General features: G+C 44.4%; 1 protein-coding gene across 4 annotated transcripts; it reads left to right on the forward strand.

Annotated features, from left to right (window-relative positions):
• The first annotated feature begins 1,356 nt into the window (after window positions 1–1,356).
• LOC137823420 (uncharacterized) lies at window positions 1,357–22,556 on the forward strand. Of its 4 annotated transcripts, none has more exons than XM_090297181.1 (8): window positions 1,357–1,734; window positions 2,061–2,661; window positions 2,812–2,885; window positions 2,976–3,187; window positions 3,286–3,349; window positions 3,527–3,599; window positions 3,756–3,876; window positions 12,723–22,556. In XM_090297181.1, exons 2-8 carry the CDS (start codon window positions 2,611–2,613, stop codon window positions 13,754–13,756), a joined length of 1,629 nt encoding a protein of 542 aa, XP_090153307.1. In that variant the 5' UTR covers window positions 1,357–1,734; window positions 2,061–2,610; the 3' UTR covers window positions 13,757–22,556. The 4 variants fall into 4 exon arrangements, with proteins under 4 accessions (XP_090153307.1, XP_090153309.1, XP_090153308.1 ...); XM_090297183.1 differs by having other exon boundaries at window positions 2,522–2,661; XM_090297182.1 differs by having other exon boundaries at window positions 2,562–2,661.
• Window positions 22,557–22,826: the final 270 nt, after the last annotated feature.

The following is a 22,826-nucleotide window of genomic DNA, read 5'->3' on the forward strand; positions in this document are numbered from 1 at the left end:
AGGAATCCTAATAGGAATGAAAAACAGAATTATGAACTAGCAAAGACATAATGGAAAATGATGTATACGAACTTGTATAGGTCTAAAATACAAGCATGAACTCAATCTAAAACAGAAAATGCACAAAGGATCAAGTATCAAACTCATAAAATTATATGACACTAAAGCAAGAAACAACAAAATCAATAAAAGTACTACAAGAAGTGATGACAATTATGGAAAAACAAGACTAAGACAAAACTTGTATGGATTCAAAAAGGAAAATACTCAAACATATGATAGGCAAAAGAATTAAAACAGCAAGCAAACTCAAATAAGCCTAAAAACAGAACCGTAAATTGCAAGAAATTAAAGAGCTCTTGAAATTAAAGTGCTACACAACTCAATTTAAACAAGAACACACCTAAACTCATGATACCACATGATGTGATTCCAATAGCAAAGAAGAGAATGATTCTTGACATTCTTAGGAATCAACTTGAGTTGGACAATAGTTAGGCACTTTTTCTTAGAATTGGATCAATGTTCTAAGTCAAGAACTCACCAAAACTAGCACCAAATCCAAACTCATATGGAAGTTCCAATTATTGTCAAATTGAACCGATTAAAATGAAAGAAGAAGCAATTGCACCGACACTACAAGAAAAAAAGGTTTTAATGGAGGTTATTTAGCGGAGGTTAATATAACCTTACGAATTGATTTAACTAATGGAGGTTTTTTTCTAAAACCTCAACAAAATAATGGAGGTTTTTTAACCTTAGTTAAATTCCAAAGGTTTATTCTAAAGCCTCAACAAAATAACGGAGATTTTTTTAACCTTCGTTAATTTTCAAAGGTTTATTTTAAAACCTTCGCAAATTAACGAAAGTTTTTTTAACCTTCGTTAATTTACAAAGGTTTATTTTAAAACCTCCACAAAGATAACGGAGGTTTTTTTAACCTTCATTAATTTCTAAAGTTTATTTTAAAACTTCCATAAAATAAGAGAGATTTTTTTAATATTAGTTAATATTTTCAAAAGTTTATTTTAAAAATTCTGCAAAATAAGTTTATTAAAATTAATTAATTATTTATTTATTTTAATAGATATTTTTCTTAAAAATTTATTATAAGAAAAACTAGTATTTTTATCACTAAAAATATTATTTTAACAAAAATTATTTAGGAAAATATTAATATAATTCAAATATAAATTTAATAAATAAATATTTTTTAATTGTTAAATTACTAAGGTTTTTCGTACAAGGTTTCTAAAACCTCAGTAAAATACCTTATGTTTTCTAAAACCTCCCTAAATATCGCTAAATAAATATAATTAATTTTTTTTATCTTCCTTATACACTTAGTTTTCCACCACATACTCACGACATCTGCTAAGCCACACTTCCATAAAAAAAGCCACAAAACCCATTCTTCATCTGCTGCTCCAGAGAAGCTCTTTCCGCCTTTGCTCCACCACGGAATCGGTTCTTGGAGAAACTCTCAACCTTCTCATTTTATCTCATCTCCATCTTTGTCTTTTCACATTCTCGTTCTTTCTCCTCGTCGTTGACGCCAAGACATAGCCGGAGCTTCTCCTCGCCGAAAATATCGCAACCTCCGTCGTCAATGCCGCTCTTGCGACCTCTTCCTCAACGCATTCTCCTCTGATCCCTCCCTCCGGTCAGCAGCTATCACCGACCTCCGCACCGCCCGCGAACGTGACCCTGCCTGGTTCTCCGCTTCAGTTCTAGGTTTGATCTAATTCAGTTTAATTTCCATGCACATCATTATTCATTCAGAAATCATGTATGTGGTGTGGAACCTGACTTTTGTGTGGAAGTGTATGAAATTTATGGCATCTTATGCACTTTTTTATCCCTTCTTAACTACATAAGAAAATTATACCGGTTTTAACATGCCTTGTGAATGCCTGCATGCTTGGAAACCATTACCCCCTAAGTTTCAGAACCCTTCCAACATGTTTCAGCTCTTGAAAAGAAATTATGCTTTGGTTCATTGTGGTAACATGCCTTTGTTAATTTACAGATACGCTGAAAATAATGGTCTTTTCTTGCAGTTCACAGCATATGTGTGCCTGTTCAGTTGTCATACGAAAAATTCTAACTGGTAGTTTGAGGGCAAAGTAGCAACTGGTATTAACTTTTCTATGATTTAGGCCATAATTCTTTTAAATTAAACAGGGAGAAGAGCATGGTTATGAAAAAGAGACTGGGTAGTTGCAACTGAAGCACTTATTTTTATATTTACAAGTTGGTGGAAATGGACCTTTTATTTTGGGATCTGCCTTGTTATTAAATAGCGATGGTCCAACATATTTGGGGGTGCTTTAGTATTTTTAATTGCATCTATTTGCACATCATAATAGACTCATGAAGGATCAATGAAAGCGTGGTCACTAAAGAAATTTAATTCAACGTTCATAGTTTCTATAACAACTTGACATTAATTTCTTTTCAGATTCTGATTTGACAATAATGCATCATGTTTATGTACCTACTGCGGTACTTTGTTACACAGTTATTGTGGTGCTTTGCTTATAAGAAATTTAAATGTATAGCTGGATATGGACTATTCCTTAACCTAAAGGACTTGGAAGGACAACAACTATGGAAGCTGAAAAATTGAATGTAGTTTCAGAGGATTGTAATTCAAGAATTGTAAGCATTTGTTACATTTCCTCCCTGCTTGATCAGTTTTAATAATTACGTGGTAGTTATCAAAGGCACTACATAGTTTCAATTAAATGTTTCGGCTATGATGTAAATCATCCTTTGAAATTCTTGTGTTTGTGTGCTTGTCTCCCTTAGTTGCAAGAGAAGGAAGTGAAACGTGAAACTAAAGGCATCTATAAAGAGGCTTTCAAGACACAAAATGCCATACAGTAAGTTATACTTATCTTACCATTTGTAGTAATTTTATTTTGTTGTTGCTTTTATACTAAAAATGTGTAACTGCATGGAATGGAATGTAGAACCCTTGATAAGACAATTTCAAACCTTGAGTTGGAATTAGCAGCTGCAAAGGCAGCTCAGGAGTCTATACGAAGTGGTGCTCTAGTACCAGAAGATATCAAGATGAGTGAATCATCTGGTAGGAGTAGGTACCTAATGGTAGTAGGAATCAACACTGCTTTCAGCAACAGAAAAAGAAGAGACTCAATTCGTGAGACATGGATGCCACAAGGTTCATAATTGCATTATTTTTCATCCTTTCTTTCTTCCCAGTTATTTTTTGTTAGTACTTTTTCTTATAATGTGTTCTTGTGATAAAACGGTAAATAGGTGAGAAAAGAAAGAAGTTAGAGGAAGAGAAGGGCATTATCATCCGATTATTAATTGGTCATAGGTGCATACCTCAGCTCTTTTTCAACGATTATATAGCATAAATACCATCGTTTTATTGTCTTTATGCATCTAACTTATATCATATATTAATTGATAGAAATAACGTGCGGTTCATCCGTTAGTCATATATTGAATTAATTGTAACTTGAGCTTTTTGGTTTTTCCTTTCTTTCACCAGTGCCACATCAGGGGGTATCCTAGACAGAGCTATTGAAGCAGAAGATAAGAAGCATGGAGATTTTCTGAGACTGGTAATGGTCCTATTTGTCTTACTGCATTTTTGCCCCAATCTCCCTTCACTTATTTGGTCTCTACTTGAATAATCACTTGACAAAATAGCATGAATTCATTTATTTAAAGGTAAAATTAAAAGAAATGCAACAAATCTTAGTGCTTTGATTCTGTAGGATCATGTTGAAGGATACCTTGAATTGTCAGCAAAGACAAAGACCTACTTTGCTACTGCTGTTAACTTATGGGATGCTGACTTCTATATCAAAGTTGATGGCGATGTTCATGTAAATATAGGTATTTAAGCTTTCTCAATTTCTCATAAACTAACCTTGTGATGGCATTTCATGAAGTTCTTCTTGAATCAATGTAGAGTAATGGGGCGGAAGCAATGAATGAAGGTGAGCAAGATCCTCCTAGGAGTGGTGTTGATCTTGTAGGTGCATACTATGTGTGGTTATTGGGTGGTTCGGCCAGCCCAAGGGAAAAGATGAAGGAATTGAAGTTTAGAGCCTAGGATTCTAGGGAGAAGCAAAGTTTGGCACAAAATGGCAACATAACTTTACTCACAATAAACTTGAAAAATACAATGAGATAGCCTTCCTTTTTATAGGCCATCTTGGACGTAAAAGGTAAGCTACTTTCTAATGAAAAGAAAACAAAAATTAAATGTAAAACCTAAGCCATGTGCCATGTGCAATGACCGGCCACACAAACCTAGTTTCTAGAATGTTTCCTTCACAAAGTGCTTTCTACACTATCCTATCTACTAAGTACCCCTAATGGGCCTTTATGCAACAAAGCCTTCTCTTCCCAAACCGTAGCTTGGCTCATGTGTGTGTGAAGCTAGACGGTCTAGGACTCTTCATAGATGCTCCTTATGTAGCCATGGCTAGACGCTCCCTTGTGAAGCTAGACGCTCCATTTGGAAGACTAGACGCTCCTTTGAGAGGCTAGACGCTCCTTTGTGAAACTAGACGGTCTTAGGCTTTTGGCTTTCATAGTGTGGTGAGCTTGGGCCCTCTTCCATCATCCCCTCCCTCTTGAAAAGGATTTGTCCTCAAATCCAATGCTTTTGCTTAGGGGAATGGTTGTGGCTGGATGGTGTCCATCATCTCCTCCTTCATTTGAGAAGATCTATCCTCAGATCTTCAGGCTTGATCTCGAATAGCAGCATCTTGTTTCTTCAAAGCTTGTCCTCCTGGATCAAACGTCCACCTATAGAAATAATCAAATAAAGCATAGGTGTTAGTTTGCAAATTAATTTTACTAGGTTGCCATTGTTGTTTGTCTTTTGGTGTTGGCAACCTTGGACAAGATTTCTCTTTTAAGGGTTGTGTGTGGCCTCTAATCATCTTTTGTATTTTAAAATGGTCATTTGTGGTTACCTTCTCTTGAGGCATAAATCCTATAGGAGATGGTAACAACTTAAAAGAAGAAGGATGATTGAGCACACACATAACTTTAAAAGTAGAAGTAGTTTTGTGAACTACTTGATGGTATGTTTGCTCATCTCTAAAATTGTGTGTGCACTTCATGATTATTCTAGGCATAATAGAAAGAGCTATATTTTCAAAAATATTTTGACCATGCGTTTGAGGATGATAAGCATTTAAAGTGTGCAACTTAATTGCAAGTTTTCCAAAGGAAATCCTCAAATCATGGTTTGCGAAAGTTGGAGCTCTATTCAATACTATGCTTGAAAATAAACCATGAAGATGTATCACTTCTCTAGAGAAGAGTTTATCCCAAGGATCTTCCCAAGGATCATTTGCAAAAGGTGAAGGAGTATAGAGTTCATGAGACTTTACTTTAGGTGTAGTTTGAAAACATGAGTTGTACTTAAAGTAATGTCTTTGAACCTCTTTTCTCATGGGTGACAAAAGTTTTCCTTTTAAAAGCTCTAGCGTTTGATCAACTTTCTTTTGTCCCATGAGTTCTCCTTCTTGATCTATGCAAGCTTCTTGTAAGGACTTTTCTTTTGTGCTCATGCTTGCAAGTGTTCCTTTACAAAAGGAAAGGCTAGGTTGTTCAACAAGAAGCATGTTTGTAAAGGTATTTTCAATATGCTTGACTTGTTGAATGACCTTGTGGGAAGGAACACTATTCTCCCACGCCTTTTGTTTCCCAAAATTTTTTTCTTTTTCTATTTTTTCTTCATCCCTTTTGTGTTTCATTTGTATTTGGTCTTTTACCACTTGGGAATGTGGTAAAGGGCTAAGTACAAATCTTTTGTGCTTGTGGATGAAAGAAATCTCGTTAGTTAGACCATTATGCGAGGTTTTCTTATCAAATTGCCATGGTCTACCTAATAAGATGTGGCAAGCTTCCATAGGTACTACATCACATAAAACATTGTCTTTGTAGTTACCTATAGAAAACTCGATTTCCACTTGTTTGTCTACACGTAGTTCTCCATCCTCATTGATCCATTGTAAATTGTACGGTTTTGGATGAGGAACTACTTGTAGTTTTAATTTTTCAATCAATCTAGTGCTACAGCAATTGCAGCATGACCCACCATCCACAATAAGAGAGCATATATTTTCTAAAATATTGCATCTAGTATGAAAAATGTTCTCTCGTTGTGTCTCGGTGGATGCACTAGGTTGATTGTGGAGGATTCTTTGAATCATCAATAAGTCCCCCTCCAAAGGATTTATCCTTTCTCCTTCCCCTTTTTCTTGAGTACTAGGTTCATCCTCACCACTTTTGTACTCATCTTTTCCTTTTAAAAACAAAACCCTTTGGTTTGGACATTGTGCTTGCACATGCCCTCTTCCAAAACATTTAAAACACTTGGTGTCCCTAGCACGGATGTATGGGGTGGAGGCATCTTTCACTAAGGGTTTGGTAGTTTCTTTGGATTCGTCTCTAGGTGTACTACCCTCCCTTTTAAAGTCTTTCTTGGGATAAGAGTTGGAGTAAGAACCCACCCTTAGATTTGAAGTTTTGCGCAAATTTTGTTGTTCAACTTTAATGCAAAGTTGAACCAAATCATTCAAGTCTTGGTAGGGTAATAGTTCTACTCGATCCCTTATCTCAAGCTTGAGCCCACTTAGAAACCTAGATATGGTGGTGGTTTCTTCCTCTCTAATGGATGCTCTCATCATGTAGAGCTCCATTTTCTGCCTATACTCTTCCACACTTAAGTTCTTTTGTTGGAGTCTTTGGAGCTTGTCCATCAACTCCCTATGGTAGTAGGAAGGTATGTGGCGACGTCTTAGGGCTCCCCTAAGGTCATTCCAATATTCTATGGAAGGCTCCCTATGAAGACGTCGGTCTCTCTCTAGAGAGGTCCACCAATACATGGCATTGCTTTGGAAACTAAGGGTTGCTAAGGGTACCTTCCTCTCTTCACTCACCCTATGGCAAGAAAAGAGTTGCTCTACTTTCATCTCCCAATCTAGGTAGGCCTCTACGTCTTCCTTACCATAGAAATGGGGTAGGTCTACCCTTACTTCCTTTGGGCTCTCTTGCTCCCTTTGTCTAGTTCTTCTAGGGGGTGATTGATAGTAATCATTAATTCTAAGGCTTCCCTCCCCTAGAGTTGCAATACTTTGTGATGCATGAGTATTTTTTTTTTTTTTTTGAGATTTTTGGGATTTCTCTTCTTGAGCTCTAGCCAACTCATTAATTTTGTTTTCATTCTCCAATTGTCTAAAGGAAATTAATTGTACCGCTTGGGATACCTCTTTTAAAAGGGTTTTCAAAGATTTTACTTCACTTTCCATAGACTTTGGAGAATGAGGAGAAGAAGACATGGCTAGAACTTTGTGTAGTTAGATGTTTTACTTTGAGAAAGTTTAGGAAAGCTAGAGAAGGTAGTTTTCCAGGTAAGGGAGGTGAGTCACAATGGACTACTTAAGTACCAAGCATTTTCCTTGCCAAAAACTTTCCTCCAATGACTTCACACAAAATTTTCTCTTAGTAAAACACTTAGAACACAAGAAGTTGAGAAATCAAAAAGCAAGAAAACTATGTAAGCTAGATATGCAGCAAAGCTAGTCGGTATAGCACAAAATTAAACAATACTAAGCATGCAAAACGTTTCTACCAAAACAAAAGAATAACAAGTTCAAACAAGCAACAAATTACTAAGCAAAATTACTATGCTATTCGGCCCTAGGTGAGGCTTCTTGGACACTTTGAGCCCTTGAAGACACACTCACCGTCTAAAACATAATTTAAAAGAGGTAATTAACAATAAACCAAGTTGTAAAGGAGATAAGAAAACCCCCTTTGTTGTTCCTCTTTTTGGTTAGTGCACTTTCTTTGTTGTCTTGATTGTTGATCTTCTAGGTGTTTGTAGTGTTTGTTTCAAGAAGCTTGTTTCGCCTTAGCTTTGACTCCTCCTTATAAAGTTGGCTTTAATTCTCCAATTTCCAGCACCTATTCACAAGGGCTTAACCTTAAACCAAGTCAATTTCCATGCACATAAGCACCAAGAGAGAATTAAATTCCAGCACCCAAAATGAGAGGTCAAGAAACAAAAGCAAGAAACAAATTTAATTGAAAGAAAACAGTACTACCAAAAGGATTTATAATATGACAACTTAGAAAGAGATTCAAGAAATTAAAGCAAACAATTAAAGGTACTCAATAAAAGTTGGCACACAAAAGGAATTCCTAAAGAAAAGCACTAGATTAGATGACCAAATAAAAAAAAAACAGCACCACTGGAAAATGTTGTGGGCCAGAAAACGTGTTTGTTCCCCGATTTATGCTGAGCTGTAATTGTAAAATTTGTTTCTGAAATTTGGATGCAAGAAAATTCAGGATCTTATCTAAATTTTGGCTTTGGAATCACCTAAAACGCATGCACCATTTTTTTTTAATAATTTTTGCAAATTTGGTGTGCAGTTAGGCCAGCTGGAGCGCTCAAGATTTGCACTCTGATTTTGTAAGATTTATCATTTTTTTTCTGTTGCTTCTTTTGACCTCATTCTTTTTTTGTCTTTTCTGTAACACTTTAAACTTGCATTTTCCAGAAAATCAGAATTTTCCTATGGGTGGAAATATTTTTTTAAACAAAACAGCCCAGAACAGAGAGATGATACAGGGGAAATCTGGAAAACTGGAAGAAAACAGCAAGATAACCAAAATTAACACAATGGAAATGTAAGAATGGAAATTGTGTAAGAACTAAGACACAATTATGAACTCAAACTAAAAATAAAAAGCACCAAAGGATCAAAATAACAGCAGATTAAAGCAATATAAAGAGACCCAAAAGCAAGAAACAATCAAGCCAATAATAGGACTACTAAGAATTGTTGACAAATATGGATTCACATGACTTGACACAACATTTATAGATTCAGAAAATAAAGACTCAAAGCATAAAATGAAGCAATTATAAGAAAGCAATAAGGACTCAATTTCCTAAAAGAGAAACAGCCACACAATGGTGTAAGGAATCCTATCACAAGCTGCACAGAATTTGTTCAAGATCAATTGAACAATTGTGCTTTGGTTGGATCTTCCATAAGCACACCAAGAACAATTTAAAATATAAAAACAGCAAGACAAGTAAGGAATTGAAATGACAAAGATGAAATAAAGAAGAACTGAAATTAAAAGACCAAGCTACTCATCTTGAAGAACCAAAAGCTCATGATACCAAATGATGGCATTTCATGAAGTTCTTCTTGAATCAATGTAGAGTAATGGGGCGGAAGCAATGAATGAAGGTGAGCAAGATCCTCCTAGGAGTGGTGTTGATCTTGTAGGTGCATGCTATGTGTGGTTATTGGGTGGTTCGGCCAGCCCAAGGGAAAAGATGAAGGAATTGAAGTTTAGAGCCTAGGATTCTAGGGAGAAGCAAAGTTTGGCACAAAATGGCAACATAACTTTACTCACAATAAACTTGAAAAATACAATGAGATAGCCTTCCTTTTTATAGGCCATCTTGGACGTAAAAGGTAAGCTACTTTCTAATGAAAAGAAAACAAAAATTAAATGTAAAACCTAAGCCATGTGCCATGTGCAATGACCGGCCACACAAACCTAGTTTCTAGAATGTTTCCTTCACAAAGTGCTTTCTACACTATCCTATCTACTAAGTACCCCTAATGGGCCTTTATGCAACAAAGCCTTCTCTTCCCAAACCGTAGCTTGGCTCATGTGTGTGTGAAGCTAGACGGTCTAGGACTCTTCATAGATGCTCCTTATGTAGCCATGGCTAGACGCTCCCTTGTGAAGCTAGACGCTCCATTTGGAAGACTAGACGCTCCTTTGAGAGGCTAGACGCTCCTTTGTGAAACTAGACGGTCTTAGGCTTTTGGCTTTCATAGTGTGGTGAGCTTGGGCCCTCTTCCATCACCTTGCTTGAGGTGTTTGTGATTAATATTGTAGGATTCTTTAAACTGTTCCACATGGATTCTTGTTTTATACTATTCACTCCTTTTTCAGCAACACTAGGACAAACTCTAGTGAGACACCGATCAAAACAACGGGTGTACATTGGATGCATGAAATCTGAGCCAGTTCTTTCTCAAAAGTGAGGATCATTTTCTTTTATCCTTCTACTCTTTTTATGAAATGGTTGTTGATCCTGCCTGTTGACCGAAACGCTGGAGCCTTGCCTCGTCAAACCTGGATCGACTTCTGCGCCGTGTTCGCCTCCGTCCTTCACTGCGATTCGCCTCAAGAACCTGCAAAAGACAGAACGGCGCCGCTGCGGCCGATCACGCTCCGACGCCCAAGTCAGCGACTGAACCACCAAATACTAAGAGAAACTCAAGAACTCTAAGGAACCGTGCAAAAGTTATCTCTCAGCGTACTCTCGTTCTCGCAGTTGCAAAGAAGTAATCTAAAAACGTGCGTACCTCAAAGTTTGTTGGAAACTCTTATATACCTGGGCACTTTCTCTCTCCTGGCAGTTACACATCTGGACACGTGGCTCGCATCCAGCTTTACACGTGCCATCATCTGGAGCATCCTTGACTTGGGCGCCACTTCTTACTCTTCAGGGTTTTGGCTAAGTTACTTATGCATGACACAACTCAGTGCATAGTTGCCTTGGAGCGTGATCTCTTCTGGGTGGCGAGTTCGGGTGCCTTCGTACACACCTTCCCTGTGGTCTCGCCGGCCGCCTTCATGATCTACTCTTCTTGCTTCATCGTGTATGTCAAGTGTGCTATCTCCCGAGCTCATCCTCTGGCCAGCTGGGGGAAAGACCTTCTGCCTTCATCTTCGGCGATGTCCTTGTTTCGGCGATCTCAAATCACTTGGTCGCCTGGATTCACATCTGGCGACTTCATCTTCAACCCGGTGACCGCCGGTTTAGGTATGCTGGAGATCGGAGCACGCCAACTTAATAACTGGCGACTACACGAGCCCCCCGACTTCCTTCCCTTCTGTCAGCCAGGTGTCCCATCCAACACGCCTATATAATAGCTCGACGCCACGTCATTACTCCCTACTACCAGGTCGGTACACAAAGCCCCCCAGTCTTAAGCGAAGACTTGTCTAGCGAAAAGACTAAAGGAGTCACGTCACTACCGATAACGTTTGTACTTTCTGCTTTCCTGACGCTCCACCAAATATTCTCCCAATCGTCCGACACGTGGCTTCATCAACGATCATCTTTAGTTGTCGTTTGCGCTTCCAAAAATCATTTGAAAAACCCTTAAACCTATTTCATTTCTACTGTTCCATCACCTCTTTGCCTTCCCAAACGCTCTGAGTTTCTTCTGCAAAAACCCACGATGCTCTTCAACCTTCTGAATCCTCAACTTCCTTCAGCGTTCTTCTGATCATCGAAAGGTACTCCCTTTACTTCTTCTGTTGAGTTTTCCTGCATTTTAGCCGATTCGCATCATCCATTAACTGCCTGGTGCATACGCTGTGGGTTGTTTCTTCTGCTTCTCCCTTCTCGTAACTTAGGGCTTCGTCTCCATTACAACGAACTTTCGTTCGTTCGTTTCTCATCTTTCTTCCACAATCGAGTCAGCCTCTGCAACCTTCGCTCACCTTTCCCTTTCTTTTTCCTTTGCAGTTTTCGCGATGGCTCGTTCAAAGATCACCCCGAATCCTCCTCCCTCGTCACGAAACCCTCCGTCTCAAGCTCATAACCCATCGCGAGCACCTGGTGCTTCCTCCTCCCAGGCTGAGAGGCCTGCAACCTCTCATCCCAACCTTGCTCAGGCAACTCCACCCGTCGCCGGAGGTGCCCCCATTCCTTCCCTAGACTACAAGAAGCTATACCCATGGGCCACCTCGACTTTGCTGAAGGAGACCTCTTCAGTAAACTCTCCCCTGGCAGTGCTTCGATTGAAGAAAGGGGACGAGCCCAACCTTTCATTCCACAAGGAGCATGATGAAAAGCTGATGGTGCTACCTTGCCCCCTCCGACGTGCCAGTTTGTGCAGACGACAAAGGGAACAACGACGAGTTGTTCTGCTTTGTATACACCACCTTATTCAAGAAGGTGAAACTTAGGTTTCCCTTCACTCGTTTTGAAAGGGAGCTACTAACCGAGCTCGACATCGCCGCCGCCCAGCTCCATCCCAACAGCTGGGCATTCGTGCGGGCGTTTCAAATCATATGCGCACATTTGGGACTGCCAGCGTCAGTGGACGTTTTCCTTTTCCTTTTTGAAGCTAAGCATCCAGGACATCGCCTTTGGGTGAGTCTGAACGGGATTGCTGTGAGGTCGATCCTCTCTATCTTCCAGCAATCTTACAAGGATTGGAAAGGCAAATTTGTCCAAGTGCGCCAAAACGACCAGGACGCTTCGCTGCTCGACGGCTTTCCCTTGTACTGGGTAAACAAGGGAAATAAAGAATCCAAGGGAAGCTTCAGGAGGCCAAGGAGCCCCGACAACATGGGCGCCTTGGACAAAGATCTGTGCCTCTTCTGGAAGAGCGTGGCAGACGCCAACATTACTTTCCTCACCTCTGCGATCATCTCCTTCGAATTCTTCGAAGGCCAACTCGAGGCCCGCATAGGTTAGAACTTACCTTAATGTCTAAGTTATTGCATCGTGCTGTACCTCTGTTATCTGTTGCTTGGTGTCTTATTTGTTGCGTAATAGACTTGGCCTTCATTTTCTGCACCACTTGTTTGCTTCACTTGCATACTTACTCATGTGTTTATCTTTGTCTCTGAGCTGACTTGTATACCTTCGTATTATGCAGATCACATGTTGGGCAAAGGAAAATTGGCTGAATTGAGGGCGCTCGCCCGAGCCCATGGGTTGGCATCGGGCTCCCAGACTTTGCCTAACTCGGTGGTGGAGATCGCCGCTGCTCAGGGCAGATCGCCCCCTAAAGGCCCAGCTCCTTCAGAAGCCTTGCCCGCCCAACAACGCAAGAAGCTCATCCTCAGGAAGCCAAAGAGGAAAACCCCTCAGGTGGTCCATGAGGATGAAGAAGAAGACGATGAGGCAACTGAAGATGGCCTCATCACCAAAAGAAAGAGGGTGGCGCCTTCTTCACCACCTGCTCCACCTCCTCCTCCAACATCAACACCGCCTTCTCCGCCAGCTCCACCTCCAACACTGCCTCCTCCCCCAGCTCCCACATCGCCAGTCCAAGCAGTTCCCTTGGCGGCTGCATTTCCCGTGGTTGAGGCTGCTGAGCCCAACTTCATGGAGAACCCCCCGAGCGCCTCCACGCCATATGTATCTGCTGGAGGGGGTCCTCCTTCAACTGCCTCAACTGCGGAAGCTGCACCAGGCGGGGATGAAGGTGCTCACAACTCACCCATCATCATCACCGAGTCCCCCTCGTCACCACCACGCCAAGAAGCTCCAACTCACCAACCAATTCAAGAAGGTGGTGGCGAGAACCAGCAACAGGCTCCCCCAGTGCTCCCACGAGCAAACCTTTCCCTTGAGGTCAAAAGGGTGTGGGAACCCTTCTCAGCAAAACTCAAGATGATGGCAGAGGATTTCCCCTCCATCATATCAAAAGCTGTGGAGAGTTCCAGCAAAAAACTCCAGGATGACATCTCCGTGCTCCAGGAGGAGAATCGCCTAATAAGGATTGAGGCGGAGAAGTTGTCCTGCAACCTTATGCTGGCGGAGATCGACCATTCGCGAGTAGAGGATGCTATGAGCACCGAGCTGCGGGTGGCGCGCAAGGAGGCCACCGATCTGCGCCATAGGGTGCACCTCTTAGCTCAAGAGAAAATTGAGCTGGAGAGCAAGCTAGTCCCCTATCGCCTCTAGGTGGCTGACCTTGAGGCGTCGATTAAAGAAGACACAGCCAAGGTAAAAAACCTTGAGAAGAGGTCAGCAGATCGGGAGGTCTTCTTGGGGAAAGTTGAAAAGGAGAGAGACGACACCATGGCCAAACTCGCCGAGGCCAAAGAGGTAAATGAGAAGATCGCCACAAAGCTGGCCCAGGCGCAGGCGGAATCCAAGAAGGTTGTTGAAGACCTCCTTCAAGCTCGTGAAACAACTGAAGAACTCAAGAAACGAGCTGAAGAGTTAGAGCAACAGACCGAGGGGCTCAAAAAGCAGACTGAAGAGCTCGAGCTGAGCTCCGCCCAAATCCTTGCTGCTGGGTTTGACGCTGCCTTGGAACAATTCGCCTGCCAGTACCCTGACTTGGATCTTTCCATGGTGTCGCTGAACAATGAAGTGGTGGACGGGAAGATTGTTCCTTCTGAAGACTAGCTGCTTGCTGCTTCCCTCCATCACTTACTCATTTGTCTCTCTCTTACACAATTTACTTGTAATAAATTTTTCCCTTTTTCTGCACATGTATTTTGAATTGATGCCACTATGTTATGACATTTCCCGCTTCTTTATATAATCTCTCTTGTTAACTTTATCTTCCTCGCATAAATCTCTCAGACGAAATTAACTTAGCAACTCCGCGAGCGCAATTGTATACTAACTGCTTCGAACCATCAACTTTCGAACGATAACATTCTAACAACTTGTAACCTTAAGGTAATGAACCTCAGCGCGAAATCACTTTTCAAATAACGAGCTTCAACCCAACTAATGGCTTAAGACACAGCTCACCTGATCTGCCTTATCAAAACGGGCCTTGGCTTCTTGTCATTGCTTGAATTTCTCCTGGTCGCCAAAGAGTCTTGGCGATACCAGCTTCCTCTTGCCTTCACAACTTGGCCATTGTTCCTTCATCTTGGGGTAGAGGCGCCTTTCGGATCCTTCTCTACCTTCCCTGATCTTCAGAACAGTGAGCCGGATAGCTAAGTGTTCTCTTCGAACCTACCTTAGCTATCCTTTAAACTTCTTCCACCCTCTACACCGTACCTGAACTCGTTCGAGACGAGAAGGATTTTATCTTGCCTGAACTCGCTCATCGGCGAGAAAGTCTTTAACTCGCCTGAACTCGCTCATCGGCGAGAAGGTCTTTATCTCGCATGAACTCGCTCACCGGCGAGAAGGTCTTTAACTCGCCTGAACTCGCTCATCGGCGAGTAGGTCTTTAACCCGTGCCTCTACATTGCCCAGGGGCTACATCTTCTCTCCCCTAGAAACACTGAGGACTTTTCACTGGTGCCTCTACATTGCCCCAGAGGTTACATCTTCTCTCCCCTGGAAGCACTGAGGACTTTTTGCTGGTGCCTCTACACTGCCCCAGAGGCTACATCTTCTCCCCTCTGGAAGCACTAAGGACTTTTTACTCTAACTCGCCTGCACTCGCTCGACGGCGAGGAGGTCTTTATCTCTTTCTCGCCTCAGGACGCGCGAGGGCGTTGAGGTCTTTTAACTGGTGCCTCCGATCGCCTAAAGACGATGAGGACTTTAAACTTTAACTGATGCCGCCAATCGCCAAAAAACGATGGGGGGACTTAGAAACTTTTTTTTAGAAAGCATGCGGCATAACTTCAAAACTCGCCTCAAATCAAAACTCGCCTTAAATCAAAACTCGCCTTAAATCACATATGAGCGACAAGTCTTTCTTCACAACTTTCGAAAAAACAACAAGCATGCAATCTAAAACACTTCAAACTTTGAAAGCTCTTCTTTATTGGGTGGCCTCATTAAAAACCCTCCTTAGGGAAAAAAGAGTGCCCCCTTCAAACTGTTTTAACAGAAAGCTTGCAAACTCTACGTGTTTATTTTTACTTACAAAGCTTTTAACTGTAATATAACTTGAGGTGCGTGGCATTCCAAGTGCGAGGAATCGCCCCTCCTTCCAACGTTTCTAAGCGGTAGGCGCCATTCCCGAGCGCCTCGGTTATCCTGAATGGTCCCGTCCACTTAGGCGACAGCTTGTTCTCCATCTCGTACTGGTGGGCCTTCCTCATCACCAGGTCGCCTTCTCTGAACTGCCTTGGCATCACCTTCGAGTTATACCTTCGTTCAATCCTTCTTTTCACTGCCTCAGCCTTCACTCTCGCCTCCTCCCTGACCTCATCCAGCAAATCCAGATTCAGCCTTCTTTCCTCATTCGAGTCTTCTGCTACAAAGTTCTGGAATCTCGGCGAGCTCTCTTGGATTTCCACTGGAATCATCGCGTCGCATCCATAGACCAGGCTAAATGGGGTCTCGTGGGTTCCTGACTGCTCGGTGGTGTGGTACGCCCAAACTATACGGGGTACCTCTTCAGCCCAACATCCTTTGGCTTTCTCTAGCCTTCTCTTCAAACCTCTCAGCAATACCCGATTGGCTGACTCTACTTGGCCATTCATTTGAGGGTGCTCGACGGATGCAAATACTTGTTGAATTCCCACCCCTTCGCACAGCTTCTTCAACAGGTGACTTGCAAACTGAGTTCCGTTATCTGACACCAGGCGCTTGGGCACACCAAACCGGCACACGATGTTCTTCCACACAAAGCTTTCGATCTTGTGTGCGGTGATCCGGGCCACTGGTTCCGCTTCAATCCACTTGGTGAAATATTCAATCGCCACCACCAAGTACTTCATCTGCCTGATCGCCAATGGAAAGGGTCCCAGAATGTCGATTCCCCATGTATGAAACGGCCAAGGGCTGTAAATCGACTTCAACTCCTCGGGAGGCGCCTTGTGCCAGTCGGCGTGCTGCTGACATTGCTTGCAACACTGTGCATACTTCTTGCAGTCTTCTCTCATCGTTGGCCAGTAGTAACCTGCACGGAGAGTCCATGCGGCCAGAGCTCGACCCCCAACGTGGCTTCCACAGATCCCTTCATGGAGCTCAGCCATGATTCTTGTACATTTCTCTCCGTGCACACACTCCAGGAGTGGGTGTGTTAACCCAAACCTATACAGCTCGCCATCAATCATTGTGAACTTGCTAGAATTCTTCTTTATCTTCCTAGCTTCCGTCGGATCCAGCAGGAGAAGGCCATCCGCCAGGCATCGCTTGTACTGTGTTACCTAGGTGTCTGCCTCATGGGTCGTGCAGACCTGCGTCATGTTCACTTTTTCTCTCCGACATGCTCTTATTCTTGGCGACCTCAAGGTCTCTTGAGTCAAAGATCTGTGACTCCTCGCCGCTTTCTCCGTCGACTTGCTTATCTGAAGAACCAGGTGATCTGCCACAAATGCTCTGGGCGTCTTCAGAGTTTCTTGAATCACCGTCCCCTGCCTACCCCCCTTGCCTGAACTGGCGAGCTTAGCTAGCAAGTCAGCTCGGGCATTCTGCTCTCTGGGCACATGCACCACTTCAAAGGGGACAAAGGAACTCTTCAATTCCTGTACATACTCCAAGTAAGCCGCCATTTGTGGATCTTTAGCCTGGAACTCGCCTGTTACTTGTCCCGTGACTAACAGCGAGTCACTCTTAGCCATCAGCACCCTAGCTCCCATCTCCTTGGCCAGCAAGATACCGGCGATCAGCGCCTCATATTCTGCTTGATTGTTGCTGGCCTTGAAGGCAAACCTCAGGGATTGTTCGATCAGCACGCCGTTGGGTCCCTCCAAGATGACCCCAGCACCGCTACCCTGCTGGTTCGACGATCCGTCCATTGAAAGCACCCAACGAAAGTCATCCCCCTCAACTCGTGTCGCTTCAGACGAGAGCTCGACCACGAAGTCTGCGAAGATCTGCCCCTTGATCGGACCTCGGGGCTCATACTTAATATCAAACTCCGACAGCTCCACTGCCCACTTCACCATCCTCCCGGCGACGTCGGGCTTCTTCAGGACCTTCTGGATGGGCAGGTCGGTCATCACCAGTATCATGAAGCTGTGGAAATAGTGGCGTAGCCTTCTCGCCGAAAAGACCACTGCTAGTGCAGCTTTCTCCAAGGCCTGATATCTTACCTCCGGGCCCTGTAGCACCTTGCTGACAAAGTAAATTGGCTTTTGGGCCTGATCTTGGTCTTGGGCGAGCACCGCACTCACCGCCCTCTCAGTCACAGCAAAATACAACATGAGAGGGGTTCCCACCAGCGGTTTGCACAAAACAGGCGGGCTCGCCAGGTACTCTTTAAGCTTGACGAAGGCCTCTTCACACTCCTTCGTCCAGGTAAACTTGTTGTTCCGCCTTAAGCACTGAAAATATGGATGGCCCTTCTCTCCACTGGCTGACACGAAACGAGACAGGGCGGCCATCCGACCTGTAAGCTGTTGCACTTCCTTCACGGTAGCCGGGCTCCTCATCGCCAAGATAGCAGCACACTTGTCAGGGTTGGCTTCTATCCCTCTTTCAGTTAAGAGAAAACCCAGGAACTTTCCCGCCTCCACGCCAAAGATGCACTTCTCGGGATTCAGCTTTAACCTAAACTTGGCAATCGTAGTGAACAACTCCTCCAGGTCCGCAACGTGCTTGCTCTTCTCCGGCGAGGTCACGACCATGTCATCCACGTACGCTTGCACGTTCCTTCCCAGCATTGGTGCAAGTACTCGATCCATCAACCTCTGGTACGTGGCCCCCGCGTTCTTCAGCCCAAAAGGCATCACCTTGTAGCAGTAGCACGATCTCTCGGTCATGAAGGCAGTCTTCTCTTCATCCATGGGATGCATATTGATCTGGTTATACCCCGAGAAGGCATCCAGGAAACTCAGCAGCTTACACCCTGCAGCACTGTCGACCAGGGCATCTATGCTTGGCAAAGGATATGAATCCTTTGGGCAGGCCTTGTTCAGATCAGTGAAATCGACGCACATGCGCCATTTCCCATTGCTCTTCTTCACCAGCACGACATTGGCCAGCCACTCAGGGTACTACACCTCCCTGATATGGCCTGCAGCGAGGAGCTTCTGGGTTTCGTCCCTGATCGCCTGCCTTCTCTCCTCGTTGAACTTCCTTCTCCTTTGTCGTACTGGTCTGACCTAGTTGTCCATCGCCAAATGATGGCACAAGAAGTCGGGATCGATCCCGGGCATGTCCGAAGCGGACCATGCGAACGCATCCAGATGCCGCTCTATCACCTTGGCGATCTGGTCCTGGAGCTCAGTCTCCAGAGATCTTCCCAGCTTGAAGATCTTTCCCCCGATCTCCCTTTCGAGCCACTGCTCGACGGGTTTTGGTCTGGTTTCTCTGGCGATCACCGCCCTGGCGATTCCCAGCTCCCTCACTTCCTCAGGGCGATTCCTCGCCTCTTCCTCCTCTGGACCAGCGTTCTTCTCCCCCAACTCAGCATCCACCATCACCACGTCGCTTCCGGCGGTCTCCTCTATTACCGTCGGCCTGGGCTTCACACCGGGAGGCGGGGTGGTTGTCACGTAACTCACGGACCTCTTGTTCTTCAGGCTATTCTCATAGCACTTCTTTGCTTCTTTCTGGTCGGATTTGATGGTGATCACCACCCCCTCCATAGATGGCAGCTTTACCTTCATGTGCCGGGTCGAGGGTATAGCGCCTATTCTGTTGAGCGTGGGTCTTCCCAACAGAATGTTGTATGCTGAAGGAGCGTTCACGACAAGGTACTTGATTTTCTCTGTTCTCGAGCCCGCCTCATCCGTAAACGTAGTCCTCAACTGAATGTACCCCCTGACCTCCACCTGGTCGCCAGCGAAACCATACAAACACCGTCCATAGGGCCTCAGCTGGTCAAGGGGTAGCTCCAACTGCGTGAAAGTCGGCCAGAACATCACGTCTGCCGAGCTTCCTTGGTCCACCAGAACCCTGTGGACCTTCCTTCCCGCCGTAATCAGCGAGATGACTATGGGGTCGTTGTCATGAGGCACAACGTCCCGAAGATCTTGCTTTGTGAACGTAATGTCCACATCCGGCGAGTGGTCCTCAAACATATCCACCGTCATCACAGACCTCGCATACTTCTTCCTCTGTGACGCGGTGCATCCACCACCCGAGAAACCTCCCGCAATGGTGTGGATCTCTCCATGGGTGGGCATCTCGTGCTGCTGAGCCTCACCACCTGCTGGTTGGGAGCTCGACGCGCCCCCCGTCCTTCTATCCAGCAAGTAATCATTTAGGAACCCGCTCTTGACCAGGTCGTCGAGCTGGTATCCTAAAGCCAAGCATGAGTCCACGGTGTGGCCAAAGCCCTGGTGGAACTCGGCTTTGGTCCCAACACCTTGTCACCCACCTTCTCGGGCGCCTTCAGCCTAGCTGATATATTGGGAATGGCGATTAGGTCCGCCAATCCCATGACAAACTTGTGCTTTGGCGGGCGATTGTACTCCCGGCGTGCTGGTTGAGGGCGCCCTGGGCCCCTGCCCTTGTTTTTCCTTGGATCATAAGGATGGCGAGTCCTCTGATCCCTCTTGGCCGCCATCGTCTCCAACACCCTTTGCGGCTGGATCCTGGTCTGGGCGCGTGGCCTAGCGGGGGCCACGCTTCCCCTATTCTCGGCGACCTCACTTTCATCGGCGATGTGGGCCACCGCAAGTCGCCTAACCTCAGCAAATGTGGCAGGGTGAGCCCTGATCAATGCCTCGCAGAAGGGTCCCGGCAGCACGCCTTTCTTGAACGCGTAGACCAGCATCTCTTCGTCCTTGGCCGACGAGCGGACCATCTGTGCCCCAAAACGATTCAAGTAGTCCCTGAGGGACTCTCCTTGGTACTGCCTTATGTCGAACAGATCATAAGACACCCTAGGCGGCGCCTTGTTCACTATGTACTGCTCGACGAAGATCTTTGAAAACTGTTGGAAATTGGCTATGTGGCCTGTAGGTAGGCTCACAAACCACTCCAGCGCCGTCCCCTGGAGTGTGCTCACGAACATCTTACAATACACAGCATCTGATCCTCCTGACAACATCATCTGCGTATGGAACGTGGTGAGATGTGCTTCAGGATCCTCCACGCCGGTAAAAACAGCCTTCACAGGTACCACACTCGCAGGGATAGGCGTGTCTCTAATCGCCTGAGCGAAAGGCATGGGAAAAACGCGAGGCGGCGTTGACGGCGCGACCTCTTCAGTGACTGGGCGCCCTCGCTGCTCCTGAAGAGCTTGGCGCAATTCTTTAGTAACTCTGCTGAGCTCTTCATTCCTGGCCTGAGAGGCGACTAGGTCCTCGTGCATTTTTGCCTGCTCTATGCGCGAGGCCTCCACATTCGCCTGCAGCGAACGCATGATTTCCACCATCTGCGCCATAGTCATGGCGCCTTCAGCAGCAACGGGCGCAACTGGACTTGAACGGTTGCTTCTCATCTTTCTCATGAAAACTTGACAAATCACAAAGAGCGATGAACAACACCTTCTTCAGCGACGATCGATTCAGCGATCAATCGGTCAGAACTTCGCGAAACTTCGAAAAACCTCAAGAACACAGCAAACCTTCACAGAAACTCGCAACTCCACCCAAAACCAACGCTTCTTCCACGAAAATCCAAACGAGCAACAGAACTCAGATCTCACCGATTAAAACTCGCGTAAGCAGCAAAAAAAACCTCACCTCACCGAACAAAAACTCAAACGAACGGTGGAAAATGGTTGCACCAGTACACAACCAAACAGAAACCGTAGAAACCTCCAAGAACTCACGCTGTGGATGGGAACAGGTTTTACACGGCCCCACGGTGGGCGCCTGATGATCCTGCCTATTGACCGAAACGCTGGAGCCTTGCCTCGTCAAACCTGGATCGACTTCTGCACCGTGTTCGCCTCCGTCCTTCACCGCGATTCGCCTCAAGAACCTGCAAAAGACAGAACGGCGTCGCTGCGGCCGATCACGCTCCGACGCCCAAGTCAGCGACTGAACCACCAAATACTAAGAGAAACTCAAGAACTTTAAGGAACCGTGCAAAAGTTCTCTCTCAGCGTACTCTCGTTCTCGCAGTTGCAAAGAAGTAATCTAAAAACGTGTGTACCTCAAAGTTCGTTGGAAACTCTTATATACCTGGGCACTTTCTCTCTCCTGGCAGTTACACATCTTGACACGTGGCTCGCATCCAGCTGTACACGTGCCATCATCTGGAGCAGCCTTGACTTGGGCGCCACTTCTTACTCTTCAGGGTTTTGGCTAAGTTACTTATGCATGACACAACTCAGTGCATAGTTGCCTTGGAGCATGATCTCTTCTGGGTGGCGAGTTCGGGTGCCTTCGTACACACCTTCCCTGTGGTCTCGCCGGCCGCCTTCATGATCTACTCTTCTTGCTTCATCGTGTATGTCAAGTGTGCTATCTCCCGAGCTCATCCTCTGGCCAGCTGGGGGAAAGACCTTCTGCCTTCATCTTCGGCGATGTCCTTGTTTCGGCGATCTCAAATCACTTGGTCGCCTAGATTCACATCTGGCGACTTCATCTTCAACCCGGTGACCGCCGGTTTAGGTATGCTGGAGATCGGAGCACGCCAACTTAATAACTGGCGACTACACGAGCCCCCCGACTTCCTTCCCTTCTGTCAGCCAGGTGTCCCATCCAACACGCCTATATAATAGCTCGACGCCACGTCATTACTCCCGACTACCGGGTCGGTACAGTTGTAAACATGTACTCTTTTTATTTTAATTTTATCATGGTATCCAGAGCTTGAAAATTCATGTATCTCTTCTACTTTTTCTCAATTTTTCGTAGCTTCATAGTTTCTCTATGCCTTCTCCAACTTCTATAGCATCAACCACTCGGTTATATTTTTGTATTTAATATTGGAGAAGCTATCTGCTGTAATTTTTTTTATTTAGAAACAAGTTGAACCAGTTTTCAAGGCATTTTTTTGTTGTCTTTTTTTTTATATTGCTCAACCTTACCATTTCTATTAGCATTCCAATCCTGCACAATTTTACAATTCACAGAATTCATTCCTTAAGAATTTATCTCAGCCACAATCTTCTTTTCAGTTTTATACAAAAACAATATAATATTTTTAAGTTTTAGTTATAACTATTTTTTTTCAGTTATAATTAAAAGTTGTAAATGTTATAACAATTATAACTATTTATTGTACTAATTTACATAGAAAAGTCATTTCCTTAGTGCTT

Source organism: Phaseolus vulgaris, chromosome 11 (assembly GCF_051622355.1).
Source record: "Phaseolus vulgaris cultivar YP4 chromosome 11, ASM5162235v1, whole genome shotgun sequence".
Lineage (NCBI taxonomy): Eukaryota > Viridiplantae > Streptophyta > Magnoliopsida > Fabales > Fabaceae > Phaseolus > Phaseolus vulgaris.